The 17346-nt window shown below is 39.8% G+C and overlaps 1 protein-coding gene across 1 annotated transcript in view; it reads right to left on the minus strand.

Moving 5' to 3' along the window:
• Positions 1–289: 289 nt before the first annotated feature.
• Positions 290–17346, minus strand: part of ZNRF2 (zinc and ring finger 2) — a 52300-nt gene continuing 35243 nt past the window's right edge. Inside the window, exons 3-4 of the mRNA XM_086468396.1 lie at positions 1185–1290; positions 290–347 (exon numbers count right to left, since the gene is read on the minus strand). Coding sequence (XP_086324522.1) covers positions 290–347; positions 1185–1290 — 164 coding nt within the window. The remainder of the gene's footprint in view (positions 348–1184; positions 1291–17346) is intronic.

Consider the following 17346-nt stretch of genomic DNA (forward strand, 5'->3'; position numbering starts at 1 on the left):
TGGAAAAAATACTCTTTAAAAGTTAATGCTAAAGCTTTATTGGCACTGACTTGCTACTTTCCAGTACCAAAACTGGAATACATCGTTTCAGATCATGTCACGTAAGGATGCAGAAACCTTTTACATATTGCATGATACGTCAATACTTACTGATTAATACCGCAGTTCTGAGATGCAGTAGCAAATTCATGATTTAAAAAAAATAGCAGTTCTTTCAGATAATCAAGATATTTATTGTTGAAGTGTACATGTCTAAAAATAAATATTACCTAAAAACATGAATCTTGTCTTAATCTGATGGATGCTCAGGGCAAGATCTATTCACTTCAAACCATTCATCTATGCAGCTGTTGGATGCAAGACAAAAATGAAAACAATTGACATGAATACCTCAGTAACATTTAGCAGTAAGATATGAATATAAATTGGTTTCTCATAATTTCAATGACTAGTAGGATTTTGTGTTATACAAAGAAGTATCTGTATATACCCACATCACTGGAAAATTTAATAACCCCAGACTACAGTAATATTTGGATATTAAACACTGTTGAAAAACTAAATTTCTTAAGTGTTAAAATTTTCTGAGGAAACATTTTACAAGTTACTATCCAGCTTTCATACACAGGTTACTTCACTAACACTATCATCTTGCTTATACCATTCATTGACATTTTACTTCCTGTAGTTAAACTTATGAAACCAAATATGAAACAGGTTTAAAAAGCGTTCTCCCCTCTCTCCCCCAAGTCTATTAGCATTTGACAAAAATTAATCAACACAACCTAAGCTCTCAAGCCATGATACGCACTCCTTCCCCATACAGGTGATTTTGCCTTCTTTTTCCTGGGGGCTTTTCATGCAAGCTGGAGAAGTTGTTGATAAAGCTAGGACAAAGGTTGGACTCGATAATCTTGAAGGTCTCTTTCAACCGAAACTGTTCTATGATTCTATGATTCTAAGACCATAGTAGGGAAAGCTGACTTCAAATACATCAGTGGAGATGCAGCAAGACGTCATTTTAAAGACATCTTCAGGGCTGCTGCTGTTGTTTCTTTGTTGTTTGTTTGGCTTTTAAATGTAAAAAGCAACTAAGTTTTAGAACCCCTTTAAGCACCCCTTAGAGGGGCTACCCAACAAATACAACCTTCTAGGACTTTATGTGCATCCTGAGGAATACTTGCCCTTTATGATATATGCAGAGGCAAGGCAGCCGTGCTATAGTATCTCCTTGCTGCAGCTCTTCCAGGCATATTGCACACTCCCCAGCATCTTTGCTCAGCACATCCTCTGAAGAAAGACCACAAAGTTAAACGGTTAAAAAGCAGACTTCCACAAGCAAAATGTTCTTTATTCAGAACATTAAGGACAGCTACGGAAGATACTTCTTGTCCTGCAGAAAGCCCTGTCAAGGTGAAGATCAGTCACACGCTAGCTGACTGGAGTCCCGATGGAAGACCTCAAATTAAAATATCGTTATGATTCAGTTTCTTGCCTGAACAACACAGCCGTAGCTCAAAATGAAGTCCCGTAGGAAGACATCCATATGGAGAAAGGGGGTAGCCATAGTCAACAGCCAGTATCCCTTTGGAGTTTACACTCTCCCAGCAGATCCATACCCCACCACACAGGCTGCTCTGATCTGACCTCGGAAACCTGAGCTCTGAACCACGCAGCCACAGCAGACACACGCGCTGTGCTGCCGACCCCAAGAGCTAAGCATTGGAGAAGGTGGATTCTTGATACAGATGGTACGTTATACCTCCAGGGCAGATCAGAAAGGTGCACACCTGGCGAAGTAAAGCCCATGTGTTCAAATTTCCACAATTTCATGGGAAAAGCTTCCCCTTCTTAACCAAAAGGAGCTGTTTATGGTGACTACGGTTCCCAGGTATGACTGAAAAACCACCAGCTCTATACTATTCTCTCCAGTGGCTCCAATACTCATCACCATGGCATTCTAAACACACAGAACGTGACAAGCAGACAACTAAAAAGCTATCACAGCAGCAAAAAGTGAAATGAAATTAGGTCTATCTTGTTTCACTTAGAATGACAGTGAACTGTCTTGCAGGTGCTTGGGTTTCTAAAACAGTGCTTATTTCAGGCTCTGCTACATTAATTGGTTATGCTAAAAATACTGTATAATGCCACGTGTGTGGCATCTTTGTGAGGGTGTGAAGAACACCTAACACGAGGTGAACTGTTATAAAGAAAAATATTCAAAACAAAATAATAAACCACAATGAGGGAAACAAAAAAAAAAATGTATTTTACACATGGTAACATTATTGTTAGGCATCACATTAAGAAATTGCTTCTGTTGTTCTATCAGAAGCTGTAAGCTTCTAAGAACATTAAAGGTACCTAAGAGACAAAGCAATTTAAAACAATAAAAAAGATCTTAAGAATTCTTATCTGTTGTTCCAAAATCCTGACACTAAGGACTTGCCCAGAAGAGGGTGCTAGGGATAAATACTTCCTTGAGGTTGTTGTTTTTTTGGGGGTTTGTTTGTTTGTTTGTTTTTGTTTTGTTTTGTTTTTTAATAAAAAGATACTTTAATATCTAACACTAGGAGGCAAAAACTCTCCAGACAGCATTGTCCTGCTACAGAGATATTAATCTTTGCCTGAGGCTCCCAGACACTACCCCCCTAGACTGCCTCTTGGCACAAGCACGTTGCCAAAACTCCGATGAGCAGATCTACTCTCTTCCCAGAAAGAAGTGCCATTAATAATCTATGTATCATCTACACAGAGTATACTTAATAAAAGTATTTTTTTCCATGAAGCCACTTTATCAGACCAAAACAAAATGGCACTAAGATACCTTCAGTGAATTAAACCCCAGCCTCCCTCTCTCAACACTCTTGAGAGGGAAGCATTTAGTCAAGCTTTGATGACAAAAATTAAAAAGCTGTCCAATAAAAATATGATTTATAAAAGAAAATATTCCTGTGAGCTGCTTTCCCATCATTCTCTATTGTACACGTCTGGCTTACCGTGTGCTCTCCAGACTGAATAACACTTGGCTCTGAACTCCCGCTGAGCAGTTTAACAAAGTTCTGCACCTTTTGGCTAACACTAGGGCAAGATGCCAATTTAAACATTTGTATCTCCCACCAGCCCTGGCCTAAGTGCCAGAGACTCCCTTTTCTTCCCCTCCAGTACTCCCGTACTTGTCCCAGCTGCCATCAGCCTCCCTCTTGCCAACACGGGCCCTACTGCACAAGTTCCAGGCAAACACCTTGCCGCCCTCCCTGGCTTCACCCCCGGCCTCCCCGCCGGGCACACACCGGACTTTGCCTAGTCGTGCCAGAGGGAGCTGGTGTGAACGGCTGCCATGGATGGGGCCTCAGAAACGCGGTGGAGTTCTGCCACCCCTGCAGAAGAGATTCTGCTAACAGGGTTCAACGCTGTTCTTCCTTTGCAATAGTGAGGAGCCGGCATTCCCTACTTGTGTTAGCCTTATGAATCCTGCCAGGCTCTCATGCAAAAGAAAAGCATAAATACCGAAAGAACTAGTAGGAAATACCCAACTGCTATAAATGCCCACATGCAACTTGACTCCAAACCCATGTAGTTATGCTCATAATTGATTACACATATAGAGCGACTACAGCAAAATCAAATCCTTCACGTCAGTTTAAGGGGTATTTAACACTGACTTTTAAACGTGTGTGTTACGGAAAAATGTGTAAACCACTTTTCATAGAACCACCACAGTCTGAACAATTTTTTTGTTTTCATATCTTCCTGCAGCAGAGTGATTCAGCAGGTATATATTGTTCTTTTTCCCTTTTCTCTTTTTTTTTTTTTTTTTAAAAAATGAGCAGTTTGAGATTTCATCAATGTTATGATTAAAACATTTATATGCATGTATTACCTAAATGGAAGTAGGAAGAGGAAATAAGCAGAGGCCACATTTTTCCATTTCGCCCACACGTGGGTACATACACAAACACTCCCCACACCCCCACATCCATCTGCCTTGCACCAAATAGGAGGTAAACACTCCTCCACCTTCCCAGCTATTTGAACAAGTACTCACTAGCCACAGACTGGTGTCAAAGATGAAATCTGGCAAAAGAGCATAGTATTTCCCTCCTCTGCTGATGTACTTCTCCCTCCTCTCCTCTATCCCTAGTAAACACCACTGTTTTAATTTCTGGTTGTCAGTATTTTTTTTTTCCTCCTAAAATTCTGCTTTTATCTTTACCGAAAAATAAATTCTATTCCACTCCTGCATTTATAGCAAAACAAGTACTATTGAATTTAAACACAATTACCCTGACAATTTTGCACATACTTTGCCAATTCAAGCTTTTTCTTAAATGCCTGTGCAAGCTGCCACTGCAGCTTGCTTAACAGTGCAGGATACCACAAAAGCGCACCCTTTCAGGAATACAACTGAAACTTAATTGGAACCTACCTTATGAGCAGTATCTTATCAGCACTAAAATTGGTAAAATAAGAGACATAAGAGGTTAAGAAATATTGATGAAACTTCATTAAACAGTACAAGTAACTATATCTGTTACACATTCATTAATTTTTGTTGCTGATCAATAAAAACCCAGTTAAGTACTAGAGACTGTCTTTGTATTTAAACGGTGTACATCAAGCTCTACAGATCTAGAAGCCAACATATTTCTTCACATGTATAGCATAAATTCATCCACATTGCAGAATTCATTCTACACTTTTACTGATACCACCTTCTGGGATGATCCAAAGTTTTTCCTTACACTGTTACAAAACCAAGTAGACAAGAAGGACCTGCACATTCCACAGCTAAGTATTCGGTGGCCAGCAAGTACGTGTTGATGTTACTGACTTGATTTACTAAATCTTTCCAGCTTCTGCCACATTCGTTTTTCTCCCTCTACATTCCTTTCCAGCTATTTCCTCCTCTTCACACCCTGAAAATACCATTTTCTCTAGACCTACTTTTTCTACCACTCTTCCTACCCCTAACCTTCTAATTTCATTTGCAATGCAGGCATTGGGGAAAGGAGGAAGAGATTAACATTATCAGCCTCTATCTGACACGAATAATATGGACAGCCTTCATATTTGGGGTTAATAGCCTTGGGAGAAGTAGACACTGGAATGGAAGGAAAAGGGACCATTATGCAGGGTGTGCTTCTCTCGCATAGCTCAGTAACTGTCTTTGCAACCTGGTACTGGCTGCAGGCAATAGCTTTCTCTCCTAGTCCATCCTAAGCACCAGAAGAGCAAGCAGTTTCTTTGGCATTCGACCTGTTTTTTAGTGTTCAGGCTGCCACAAGAGGGACATCCTTGATTCAGCGTGCTCCAGCTAGGGATCACTTTTGGATGCCCAGGTCAGCCCTCCGCTGCTGCTCAAAAATTGAGGCAGAAAGACACTCTGAAGGAGAGCTGATTCTTCAGTGCTCAGAGTCCTCAACAGCAGAAGAGAGATCATGCAGTTATCTCTGCAGAAGATGCTTCTCTTGCCACTCAGAGTTTTCCAAGGAACAGGGTCTGTCAGCAGATTGAGCAAGGCAGAGCTAAAGCCATTAGCTTGGTTCACCTAGGAAGACTGCACCTTCACAGCCAGAAGCTACACTTGCACTGCCCTCAGTGAGGAACACACCTGCTGAAGAAGCAGTGGGTTCTTGACCAGAAACATTTCTTATTGCTCCAATACAAGCAACCTCCTCTAGATCAGATTCAAAAGGGAAGATTTTTAACATCTAGTGTTTTTCCTTGAACGACAGCTAATTGGTTTGCAGGACCCATAATACCAGAAAGTTGAGCACATGGAAACTCAGCTCTCCTGAACTTCAATCCAAATTCCCTCTTATACTGCTGAAAAAACTAATACCCATATGCTAATCAAACAAGCACATGTTGCAACTTTCTGTGTGCTTCGAACAGGCACAATAACCCAAACCATTACATGACTCATGTGGTAACACCTAGAACTTAAGCAATCTAAAACCACCCTCCCCACCACAATGCACAAAACCATAACCTCTCTAAAGCAAACTAACCAGCTATAACAAATGAGACACTTCCTCAAATACTAACAAAGCATCTGATGAATTGGGGGGTGAGGGTGGGCCTGTGTGTGTGGGGGGTGTTGTTTGGCATCTCACTCCTTCACCCCTTGCAACATGGCAGCCTGTTACAATTTCCTATTCAAAGTCCAAGCACTATCCTTGTTTTTCCCTTCCCTCTCACCTTGCTCAGTGTTGGTCCAAGCCCAAGATATCTGTATACAAACAGATACCCATCATGAAAGACTTCCTGCACAAATATTGCCTACAGCTTTTGGTGCTCCCTCCTCTTAAAACAAAGGTAGAGGGGAGTGAACACACAAAAGAAAGTGAAAGTCGCACAAAAAAAAAAATATTTGCAGAATAAGGCCTAACTGGCCACACTTGTATCACAACATCACCCTGAGCTAGAGGGAGGTAGCTGCAGTAGTTTCATTGTTTCTCAGCTAACCCAACATTTGAAGAACTGGAGTTAGATTTTAGCAGGACCTTCTCAGCTTTCAGAAGCTAATTCTGAGAAATAGCTAGATGCTTCCTGTTCAGACAGATAATGATCAGGTGTACGGTAGAGAAAAAATACTTACTTCTTGTTGAATAAAGATAAAAACGGAAATAGTAGCAATAGAAATAAATTTTTGGGAGCAGGATGAGTATAAAAGCCTGCATAGTCCTAGCTACCTGGATACAATTCTAATCAGGTAAACTAAATAATATAGAGGCGAGAAGGATTTGTGCACCAAGTGGAACAGTTCTTTTGTAAAGAGGTTTGCTTCAGTGGCCACAATGGAAATCTATCTGTAACTCTAAGATACATGGTGTCAATACAAGCTACAATTCTGCCAAAAAAATATTTTTTTTAACACAGCTTTCATACAACGTCCAATTAAGATATCCTGGTCATAGACAAAGTCAAGTGTGCATCCCAGGACTCCCAGTGAAGAGCTAGACTTTGAAAAAAGGCCAGTTAGCCTGAGAAATAAAGCTCCTCAGTTCTGAGCAACAGTATCCACAGCCGCTCCTATGTTACTGTGATCAGTGTACCAACTTTCTCGGTCCATATTTATGCTTCTGATAGAAAGCACTGGGGTGAAATATGTACTCATACAAGATAAAATTTATCAAATCAATTGGACATGGAACATCTTGTGCTTGTGTCCTGAGATTTATTGCCAGAGTGACTATGCATTTCTACTACGATTCAAGATTTGCTCTTGATACAGAGACAATTATCTGATTGACTCTGAAACTTCTGCTTAAGCTACAGTCTTTCCAACCTCTGTTTAATCAGTTTGCTTGCAGTTTGAGATGCCCTTGAACATTAAATCACCTGAGATAGCTAAACAACTTTCTTGTGCTGCACTGACTTCTAAAAGTAAGTTCCATTCACCACATTTGTAAGTACCATGTCCTTAAATTGTCAAATTTTAGTCTAGATACAGGCCAAAAAGCTGCACCTGTTCAGAAACAAACCACAAATAAACATGTCCTCCAGAACATGATGTAAAGAGCTTTGTGCCAACCTTACCCACGCTGAACTAAGCACCCATTCCAACTGAATTGATGCATATTTGTGGTTTGAATGACCCAAAGGGTAACTTGTTCTTGAATAGTCTTCCTTCCTCCTGTCCCAAGGCTTCCCCTGCTCCATTCAGAAACACTACTCCTGGGAGATGAAAATACTTCTAAACATTGTCTCATCAGGAGGCGACTGAGTGAAAAAGCCTTGAATGCAGCAGTACCAAACCAGTGCCCCACCATGAAAGTCCATCATGAATGGTGTACCCCAGCACACACCATCTGAAACAAAAGCTGCTTATTGCAGCACATGGAACAAGGAAGCTGCTTTTAGGCTGTTTTCTTGGGTTTTAATCAATATTACATGACCTCTTAGGTTATCAGGTATTAACCTTGAATGTCAGGAGTTAAATCAAAAGTAGCACGTATAGGGGCAAACCCACAAGGAGCAAAATAGCAGCAAAATAAGACTCCTTAGGAAACAGTGTAAGGAACTATCACTTTTGGGATACCTCCTCCTTGGCTCCAACAAGTAAGAATGATTTACACTTCCCAAGGCTGAGTTTACCATCAAAGAGGATCTTACACCACAAATATGCTACAAAAGGAGGAGTCGTTGAGTAAATAGCCAGGGGCAACCAGCATGTGCTGCTGACAAGGAGTCTGCTGCTGTTAAGAGAGGATTGTTTCTTACAGGGAGCTGGAGATAGCTGGGATGAAGGAAACGTAGAGAAGCAGGCAAGAAAGAAGAATACCAGTGCGGGATCCACGCACAAAGATCTTTAATTTTTTTTATTATTATTTTTTTGCTAAACAATGCTTATCTTTGAGGAGTAAAACAAAATGAAGTATTTAAGGGCTACTTATACATACCTGCCAATCTGTATCAGCACTAAGAAACTACCATAACAGATGAAAAACAAATTTAGGCCTGTTGAGAACTTGGGAATGCAATCCAGAGATCCAGCCCAAAGGTGGCTGAAACCATAAGGCTTCCCCCTAAGCAATGGGCAGAAATGAAGTCTTGTCACCAAGCGAGGCACACTCAAGAAAAATGAGAGGGGCCTGAGGTCCAGCTTGCCTTGTGTAGCAGATGACTTCTTTACCAAAGGTAAAAAACAACAACAACAAAAAACCCCCACCAACCAACCAACCAAAGAAACACCCCCCCCCAAAAAAAAAAAAAAAAAACACCAAACCAAACCAAAACCAAAAAAACTCCCACCACAATCAACCAGGCATAAAACCTCAAGAGTATTTATCTACAGAAGCTTCTGGTAGTAAATCACTTGGGAATCTCAGTTAATGACTTAATAAGGAAAAGATACCACTGTGGGCAGGAAAAGCATGAAGAATTCCTTTCATATACCATGCAGAGACAGTTCTCTTCAATTAGCTTCATGGTCAGAAGAAAAACTTAACGACGACACTGTAAATCTGTAAAAATAAACAACTTTTCCAAATCAAGAGTGGGTGCTGTCACCAACAGTGCTCACAAAGACTGGGAAAGTAAAGCAGAGTGTGGATGTGGCTGAGTAGGTACAACAGAAGATGGTTGTCACTGATCACACTGAAGGAAAAAAACTAAATTGGAAAAGATCTTGCAAGTGCAGGATATTGATGTGACTGTACAAAACGATCCCCATTGACTTTAAGAAATCCCTCTTGCTTTGGCAGTTTTTTAAAGTGACTGAGCTTATTTTATCCTGAACACAAAAGGAGACCAAAAAGATTGCAGAACACATTTTTTCCAAATGGCAAGGCTTCAACTATTCACCATCACTGAAACTATGGTCAGAAGACAGAGAAATTGCTTTGTAATCATTTTCAATTAAGAAGTTTCATTCTAGTAATGGTCTGCAATGAATTGAGAGCATGATGGAGACATGCTGGCCTAATTAAATCTATGAGAACTCTCATCTAACACAACATAGGTGAAGAGGGCTTACTAGAAACCTTCATGGAAGGAAATGGCAGGGCAACAGTGTCCCTGAAGAGCAGAGGCAGCAAGGGAATGAAGAGAAGAGGCTCAGACAGAGTTAGCTATCCTATTACTCTGGGCAATATGGGTTACTTTAATGGTGACTTGTTTTGAACTTGGATGTAGGATTTGATTTAGTATTTCATTCACTTTGTCCTTTTTCAAGTTCCTATTTCAGGCTTCTTACATATGCCCTGAGCACAATTAGTTTTTTCCAAGTCTTTTTCCCAGTCTTTTAACATTGGCCAAATAACTGACTCGTTTCTTTGCAAGCTTGCAGAGGAGTTTGGTTTGATCTGATGCAAAATGAATGCATAGGGAGCACTAAGGAAGATAGCACGAAAGATGAAACTATGAGCCTAATCTCAAAACAGGAGGCGGGGAGAAAAACAGGTGTGTTAGACTAAGGCACTATTCTTAGGGAAGATATGATGCATTACTGAGCCACACACAATGAAAACACTGGTGCCAAAACTCAGTGTGCACAAAGTCTGGCTTACTAACCTCAGTGCCAGGTGCTAGGCCTACAGGCTGCTTTTCCCAGCAGGCTCAAGACCAGCCTTCTCCAAGTTAAAACTGTCTAGTGTCAACGTGCACACACAGGACAGGGATATAAATCACTGCATAATTTTTACTTGTCTGTCTTTTCTGTTCACAGCAGACAGACTGCTTCTTATAAGCTACTCGTATTTTAAATGCAGTTATCCTTGTGCTATAGTTGGAATGCAAAACATGTCTGAATGCAAAAAGTTCTGATAACATCAAATATTGAGTCGGAGTTTTCAAAGTTATCTCAATTTTTCTGCTCTACACTAGCCCAAAATCCAGTATTATAATTTATTCCAGCAAGCACAGAGTACAGTATTTCTGGTACTAACAGGCACCTACAGTTTTTTACAATCCCAGTAAGATACCAAGTATATGGATCTTTAATTTCAAGGGGGGGGGGAAACAACAAACAACAAACGAACAACAAAACACCAATAAACCCTTCTTTATATTTTAAAGCAAATAGCATCAGTTTCTAGATCCTAGCAATTAAGCCAAATAAGACACCCACATAAATTCAATAGTATTCAGCAATCGTGATGATTCACAAATAAGAATACAAAAAGATTAACACGGGAGTTGTGTAAAGACAATTCTCCAGTATTTCTTCAAAGTTTTATACACATAATCTGGCAGTATATTTCTACAACCATATTAAAGTGGGGGGTTTTTTCTCCTCATTTTTTAAATCTACAGGTGAACAAAACTATTGGACACCATTATGACAACAAGGCATTTCAGCTAATAAAGCCACAGATTGAAACAGACTTCCTTGGAACTAGGGAGCAAAAAGATAAAAGTGTTAACCAAACCATCCCTCCTCACTATCTCTTCATTCCAAACAAACATTATTTATGGGCTAAAAATTGAAGGCTATCCAATATCTAATGTTATACATTGAGACTATCTAATGAAACTTCGCACAAGAAAGGAAGGGATGAGGAACATGGTAAAATGAAAAAATTTGATACAGCTTTAAATTATGGATATCTACTAGGGTTAAAATGGAAGTTCTCTGAGGCTTTATGAAGAAACTTTAACAAGGTTTTTTAAATGTTAATATAGCACTAAATCTAGCAATAGTGAAGTTTTTTATGTTTCAGCTGTTTATTAGAACTTTGGGTTATTATTGTAGCTGAACAAATCTGTAGCCACACCAGACAATGTTACGTAAACTTCAAGGAGCAAGGAGGTTCCTCCAGGGAGGATAGAAAAGGCAAATCCAATATTTCGTTCCCATGTCAGTATATAATCAATGTAATTCCTGTCAACAGGCAATTTACAGCCTATTCTAGAATCACTAGATTTTGTTAAAAATACTAAAAAACAGTAATGTTTTCTCCTGGGTAAGCAGTGATAACAATCCCTAGTTTAGAAGTGAGAGTACGCTATCACATCAACAGTGCTTTTTCACCCAACTTGTTCTACAACCGAACCCCCCTGTAAAAGCTGGACTGACTTCTTTTGTCATTGAGGGGTTGAGTCTGCAACTCAGAAGCACAGGACTATTTAAGTAATCAAAGGGTAGCAGGTTTTAAAGCAAGATCTTAATATGAAGAAAAAAAATAAATTACAGATGACATTTCAGGCAATACTTTCAATTGATCTGCCCTTGGGGCAGTTTCTGAGCAAGAAAGAGTGCCTCTTATTCTTTTGTATTTCTTTAGGAAAAATCCTGATCTGTAAATAATCTGTTCTGGTTCCTGCAAAACAGTGAGGAATTTAGGGAAGGAGATATCATTAAATTCCTACACAGATCACTCAATCTCAGTGAGATGTAATTCAGCATTGATTTTTAAAAAATTGAAGATTTCAGTTAGTTTTATTTCAAAATCCAGCCAACAAAACCTATTCTCTAAGACTAGGAAAAGCTGTGTATTTTCAAGGGGTTTGTTTCCACAGAGCAACTACAAAAATAAGTCAGTTTACTGCTAACAAATGAGTAAAATCTCAAGGTTTTAGTGGTATCAGCTTTAAAGACTGCAGAATTACCATACAAAACTAGGAACATTATTTCCCCTGAAGCTAAATTCCCAGCAGTCACAAGACTGCAGCAGTTGCAGACACGATTTATGACATCCTCCGAATGACCTCTCAAAGCTAAAGACTGATTAAGTGTAAGACATGGAAGGTAGCTTCTGTCTGCCCACATCACATGATGCAGTCACAGCACAGTGAGCATTTGCTACCAAGCGAAGAAAAGTGTCCCTTAGCTTTCTACTGCATGCAGCACTGCGCTGCCATTATATAACAGAAACACAATGACATACAGCGCAATATATCGGGTCCTCTTCTAACTCCATCTGAATCACTCCTCATGTCACCCGCAGATGTTCTTTGAAGCACTGGTTCACAGGTGTATCTGTAATTTTCTAGGACAAGAATTGTCACTTGACTTTAGCAGCACTGTCAGTACCAAAGCAAGACAATGGCAGTATCTGAGGTTAGGAGTAGCTTATAAGGAAAAGAGACAACTTGAGCTATTCAGCACATGAATGATCCTATTTTCTCTATTTCTTTCAGAAACAAGCAGGCTTGTTCTATAGTTGTCAAAAGCTTTACTGTATTTATCCAGTGCTGCATATAAAATATTCCCATGGCACATGTATGCATTTATATAAAGGCAATTCCAACATACTGAGAAAAAAAAGAATTGTTGTCCCACTCTTAAGAACTGAATTAAGCACAAGGTGAAATTGCAGCTATTTTGGCCAGGAGTGATTTGCAATGGCTCTGTCACAGGAAGTTCAGTCTAGCAGATTTAGGCCTGGCTCAAAGGAAAGTATGCAGAGAATCGCCCACCAAATATCCTTCCCCCCAAAGGTTCATTAAAAGAGTAAGTCACATTCACAACAAATGAGAGAAAAGTTTAAGATACGAAGAGATGTGCTCTCTGCAGTGTATCCTCCTCAGCAGGATCCAAGCATGTCGACATTACAGCAAGAAAATTCCACATAAACTATTGAGCAGCCCCAACCTGAACCATGAAAGTGAGCTCTCATAGCTGCTTTACAAATCTATGCCTCCCTTTCTCTTACATGAAAACTAAAATAATGAGCAATATTGATACCTCAACCACCACCACTAAACCTCCGAGATTGTATCTTACCAAGATAAATGGGGCAGTCTGCAGTTCTGGGAACTGCTGTTCCAGACATTCGAAGCACTTCCCTCTCAGTTACACCATGTTCCCTTTCAGGACCTTTCTTCACAGCTACGCCATTAGAAATACACAGCTTACTTTTTTGACTCCATAGCAAAGAGTTGACAGTTTGTGGGTGTGGAGGAAAGATAAGACACTGCAACCTCTAAAAGTGCTGCAACTCGCTGCTGTCACAGACTGACCCAATTCATCCACTGACTGAGGCTGAAATGGGGTCACTGAAGCAGGTCCTACCCCCTTTAAGAGGTAGGTAACATTGAACTCGAGTGTGGTTTTATTTAGTGACATTTGTCAGGATTTCTCTTTAAAATGAACAACCTCCCTCCCAACAAACCCAAACCGTAACAGGCTGCTTTTGCAGTGATGCATTCTGTGAGGTACCAAAAACTGTTGAAGAAGATATTTGGGACAACTGGAAGTAAATACAGCTTTACTGAACAAAAGGAATGAAGAACTGGAGTTTGCCACTGTTCTTAGCACTCTGGTTTGGACAAGTAGCTACCCACAACCTACACTGGTGAACACCAATGAAAGTTTCCTCCTTCTTCAAACGTTACCAACAATTCCCAAAAGGAGGAAGTACAAACTAATTAATGTATTTTAATCAAGTTCTTTAAACACTATTTCCTTCCTTGAAATTGAAACACTGATTTGCAAGACAAGCTATGGAAAGTCTGATCTGATATTATAACAATTCACAGAATAACAGCTGTGCAAACGTCTGAGATTAAAATTTTACTTACTATAGTAATATTCTACTCTCACCACATTAAGCAAAAGCTCAAAGTTCAACAGATGCTCAACAGTTCTAATTCTTTTCAAGAATTACTGAAGAATACAGTTTTAAAGCATTAGGGAAACTGAATGAACCTCCTACATACTCTGGAAGATGTTCCCGAGTACACAAGATCAAAACATGAGTAAATACCACTATTTTACCTGCAAGCACAGTTTACATGTCCTGTTAAACTACCTTATAAAGTATGCTCTCTTCTCCCTCCCCAGCACAGAAACATCTAGGGCAGAGCAAGAAGCTAGAAAGCTTTAGCCAAGAATCTTGTTAAACTCCAAAAATGGAAGAATTGAGAAATTCTACAGAGAATTTTATATCTCAGATAAAGTGGAATGAAAGAACTGATTTGCCTTAGTATTATTTTGTACTGCTTCGCTGAAAGTCTAGTCCTATTAAAGGATGAGGACAAGGAGGAAGGCTTAAGCTTTTCCAGGCAGACTGGCAAGATGCCCTTTTACAAGGTCTTTTAGGGTATGATCTCAGGAACCCTGGCAGAGAAGTGAACTTGAAGTTAGTAATTTTTTTTTCATTCCAGACTGAAGTTCTGAGTGCATCAGTCAAAATGGTGACAGCATCAGCCCTACTGAGTAAAATACTCCCCCTTTTTTTGTGCCCAGAAGTGACCAAGGAAATCAAGTCACTGCAGTGGGCAGAACTACCAGACTCATGTATTTCAGTGGTGCGCACATCAGGTTAAAGTGCGCTATTTTTCTTCCCTTCTACTGAGAAATAGAACCTAAGTTCATTCTAGCACAAGTAGCTTGCCCCGAAGAGGTTGAAACAGCCACCAATCAAAGCTTATAACTTGTGTTAGAAAAAATTAGGTCAGTCTCATTCACAAAGAACATTGCCAAAGTATTTTTATTTAGTCCTTTAGGTGACTCACACCAATATCCAAGTCTCCACTTTTGATCAAAATGCTTATGTTCTGGCTGTCATTTAGATGTTGACAACTCCTCTAGCAGGATTTTTGCTCATACAGATTGCAGCTCAGGATTCTGACTCGCATACAGGCCTCCGCATGTGGCAGTACTAGCATTTCTCTTTCCTCACAAGACAAAACTTAACCCAATATCTCAAACTGATTTAAAAATAAACAGTGTATTTAAATCCTTGTGACAAAACTTTGCTTTGCACCCTTGCTCATCTAAATCAATTGCACTGTTGTGGCCCAAGTCACTGTGAATTTGGTTAGACAGCACAGGAATATTTGGCTATCTGTGCTTGGTGTCAGATTCCAACACCCCAGAAGACAAGCACATTGCTGGACAGAAAGAGCACATCGAGTTTCACTCGTGTTTTCCTTCCAGTACACCTACCTTAATTTTCAATATTCTGTCTGTAACTGTAACAGTCTTTCCATATACTAGTCCTCCATTCAAAACAGAGCAGGATAAACTTTAAATATAAAATCATATATGTAATCCCTGCTGTGATGTTTGATCCCCTCCTCTTTCTTGGTGTGATAAGGCAAAGAAATTAATTTACTGTCATTTAAAAAGAATAATTGCTAAGTCGCCAACTAAATGATGAAATAACCTCCAGCAGCTTGTGCACTAGATGTCTCAACATTCTCCCTCTTTGAAATTACACTAGCAAAAGCTTTTCCCCTTAAAATGAGACACAGTAAATATATTGGCCAATGATCAGACCCACTGCCGCGTCTGAACTAAGAGCAAAGCGGTCTGAGTGAAAGCAGCACTGATGGCAAAGCAGTACCACCCCTGAGCAAGCGGCTTTGAGGAGACCCGCTTAGAAAGTTTCCAGTAGAACAGCGTTCCAACACAAAGTGCTGACTTGACGAAACCCAAAATATTCCACAGGAATGTGCTAATTCAGTCAAAACTTTTGAAGAGGACAGGCTGGCTAGCCGAGCCAGCCAACCAGTCTAGTGAGCTGACTGGTCCCCCCAGCCCTCTGGGGTCACTGGCTTCCCTGTCTGGCCTGGTGCCAGCCTGCTGGGTCCTGCTCTCAGAGGGACCCTTTAATAATAAAAATAAAGTCTTACAAAGTGTTTGAGAAACAAAGGAATTTTAAAATGAAAACCATAATTACTTCAGAACCAATTGCAAGGTTTCTTCAAGAGGAATTGGTTGCATTTGTTGAAAAGAATCTAAAACTTGTGCCCCTAAAGTCACAAGTATCTCCTGCGTCTTCTCAATTTTTACAAAACACCTTCCAGTGAAAAAAGCATCAATACTATAACAACACAAAATGAACAATAATTATATTCAAAACCCAAACTTCACCAGAGAGGTCTAATCATCAGCAAGAAGTCAAAAGGCAAGCTGCTTCTAAAGCACTGAGTAAATTTCAGTAAATGCCCCTGCCTGACCAAAACACAGGGCTACCTTGTAAGCATCAGCTTTTGCAGAGTAGTTCCTAAGTGGGCTCCCTGCGTAACTCACCATGGCAAACTTGAATGAGACAGTGTAAGGGGCCTCATTTAACACTTTGGAGAAGCTCAAAGGAATAGGTATGGCTATATGGTATTTTAGCAGCGGTTTTCAAAAAAATCTGTCAAATAGCAAGTAACCCATTTCCTTCATAAAACTGGCTTTTGGCAACCTGTGGCTAACCAGTGCACGGGACCTACGCTGGCACCTCAGCAACTCAGCAAGTAACAGTATGAAGAGAGTTTTTAACTGCTAAAAAAAGCAAGACTATTTAAGACAGTAACACCAAACACCACAATGTTTTTGTACAATCCCTTCATTTAACCAGCTTTTCTATCAAAATGCCTAGATATTGGTTCATGTGTGAACACCACAAGTAGTTTAAGAGAAGTGGAACAAAGTTCCACATAAAAAAGAAAGAGCTCTTTTTCCATGCCAAATTGAGTCAGCAATGACATCTCTGTTGCAGGCAAGTCACATGATTTTGAAAGAATAAGGCTAATAAAATGTACTGATTTATTTATATGAAAATCAGCACAACTCCCAGCATAGAACTGGGACAAATTTGTGATCACTCTTTCAGACGACACATGTAAATCAGACAGCTGCCAGAGTTTGCAGTTCACTGACCCTTCCTACTGCCAAATGCAATGCACAACAGTAGCTCAAAAAGCAATTAGAGATTGGCTGGGAGGAATCATTAATTTTTTTAAACTGCAAACCACAACTAAACAGTCTTATAACATTTTTTAGGGGAAGACTGTATGCCTCGGACTCACATTTAAAAAGAAAGGTTTGTCTTCTCAGAATGACAAAACACACACAATTTGCTCCCTGCTGTTTCTTAGAAAGTACGACTAATACATTTACAGTATCATGAGAAAACACATCTAGAACAGAACTAGACATAAGCACAGTTCAATCCA

The sequence above is a fragment of the Leptosomus discolor genome, chromosome 7 (genome assembly GCF_034619465.1).
Source record: "Leptosomus discolor isolate bLepDis1 chromosome 7, bLepDis1.hap2, whole genome shotgun sequence".
Taxonomy (NCBI): domain Eukaryota; kingdom Metazoa; phylum Chordata; class Aves; order Leptosomiformes; family Leptosomidae; genus Leptosomus; species Leptosomus discolor.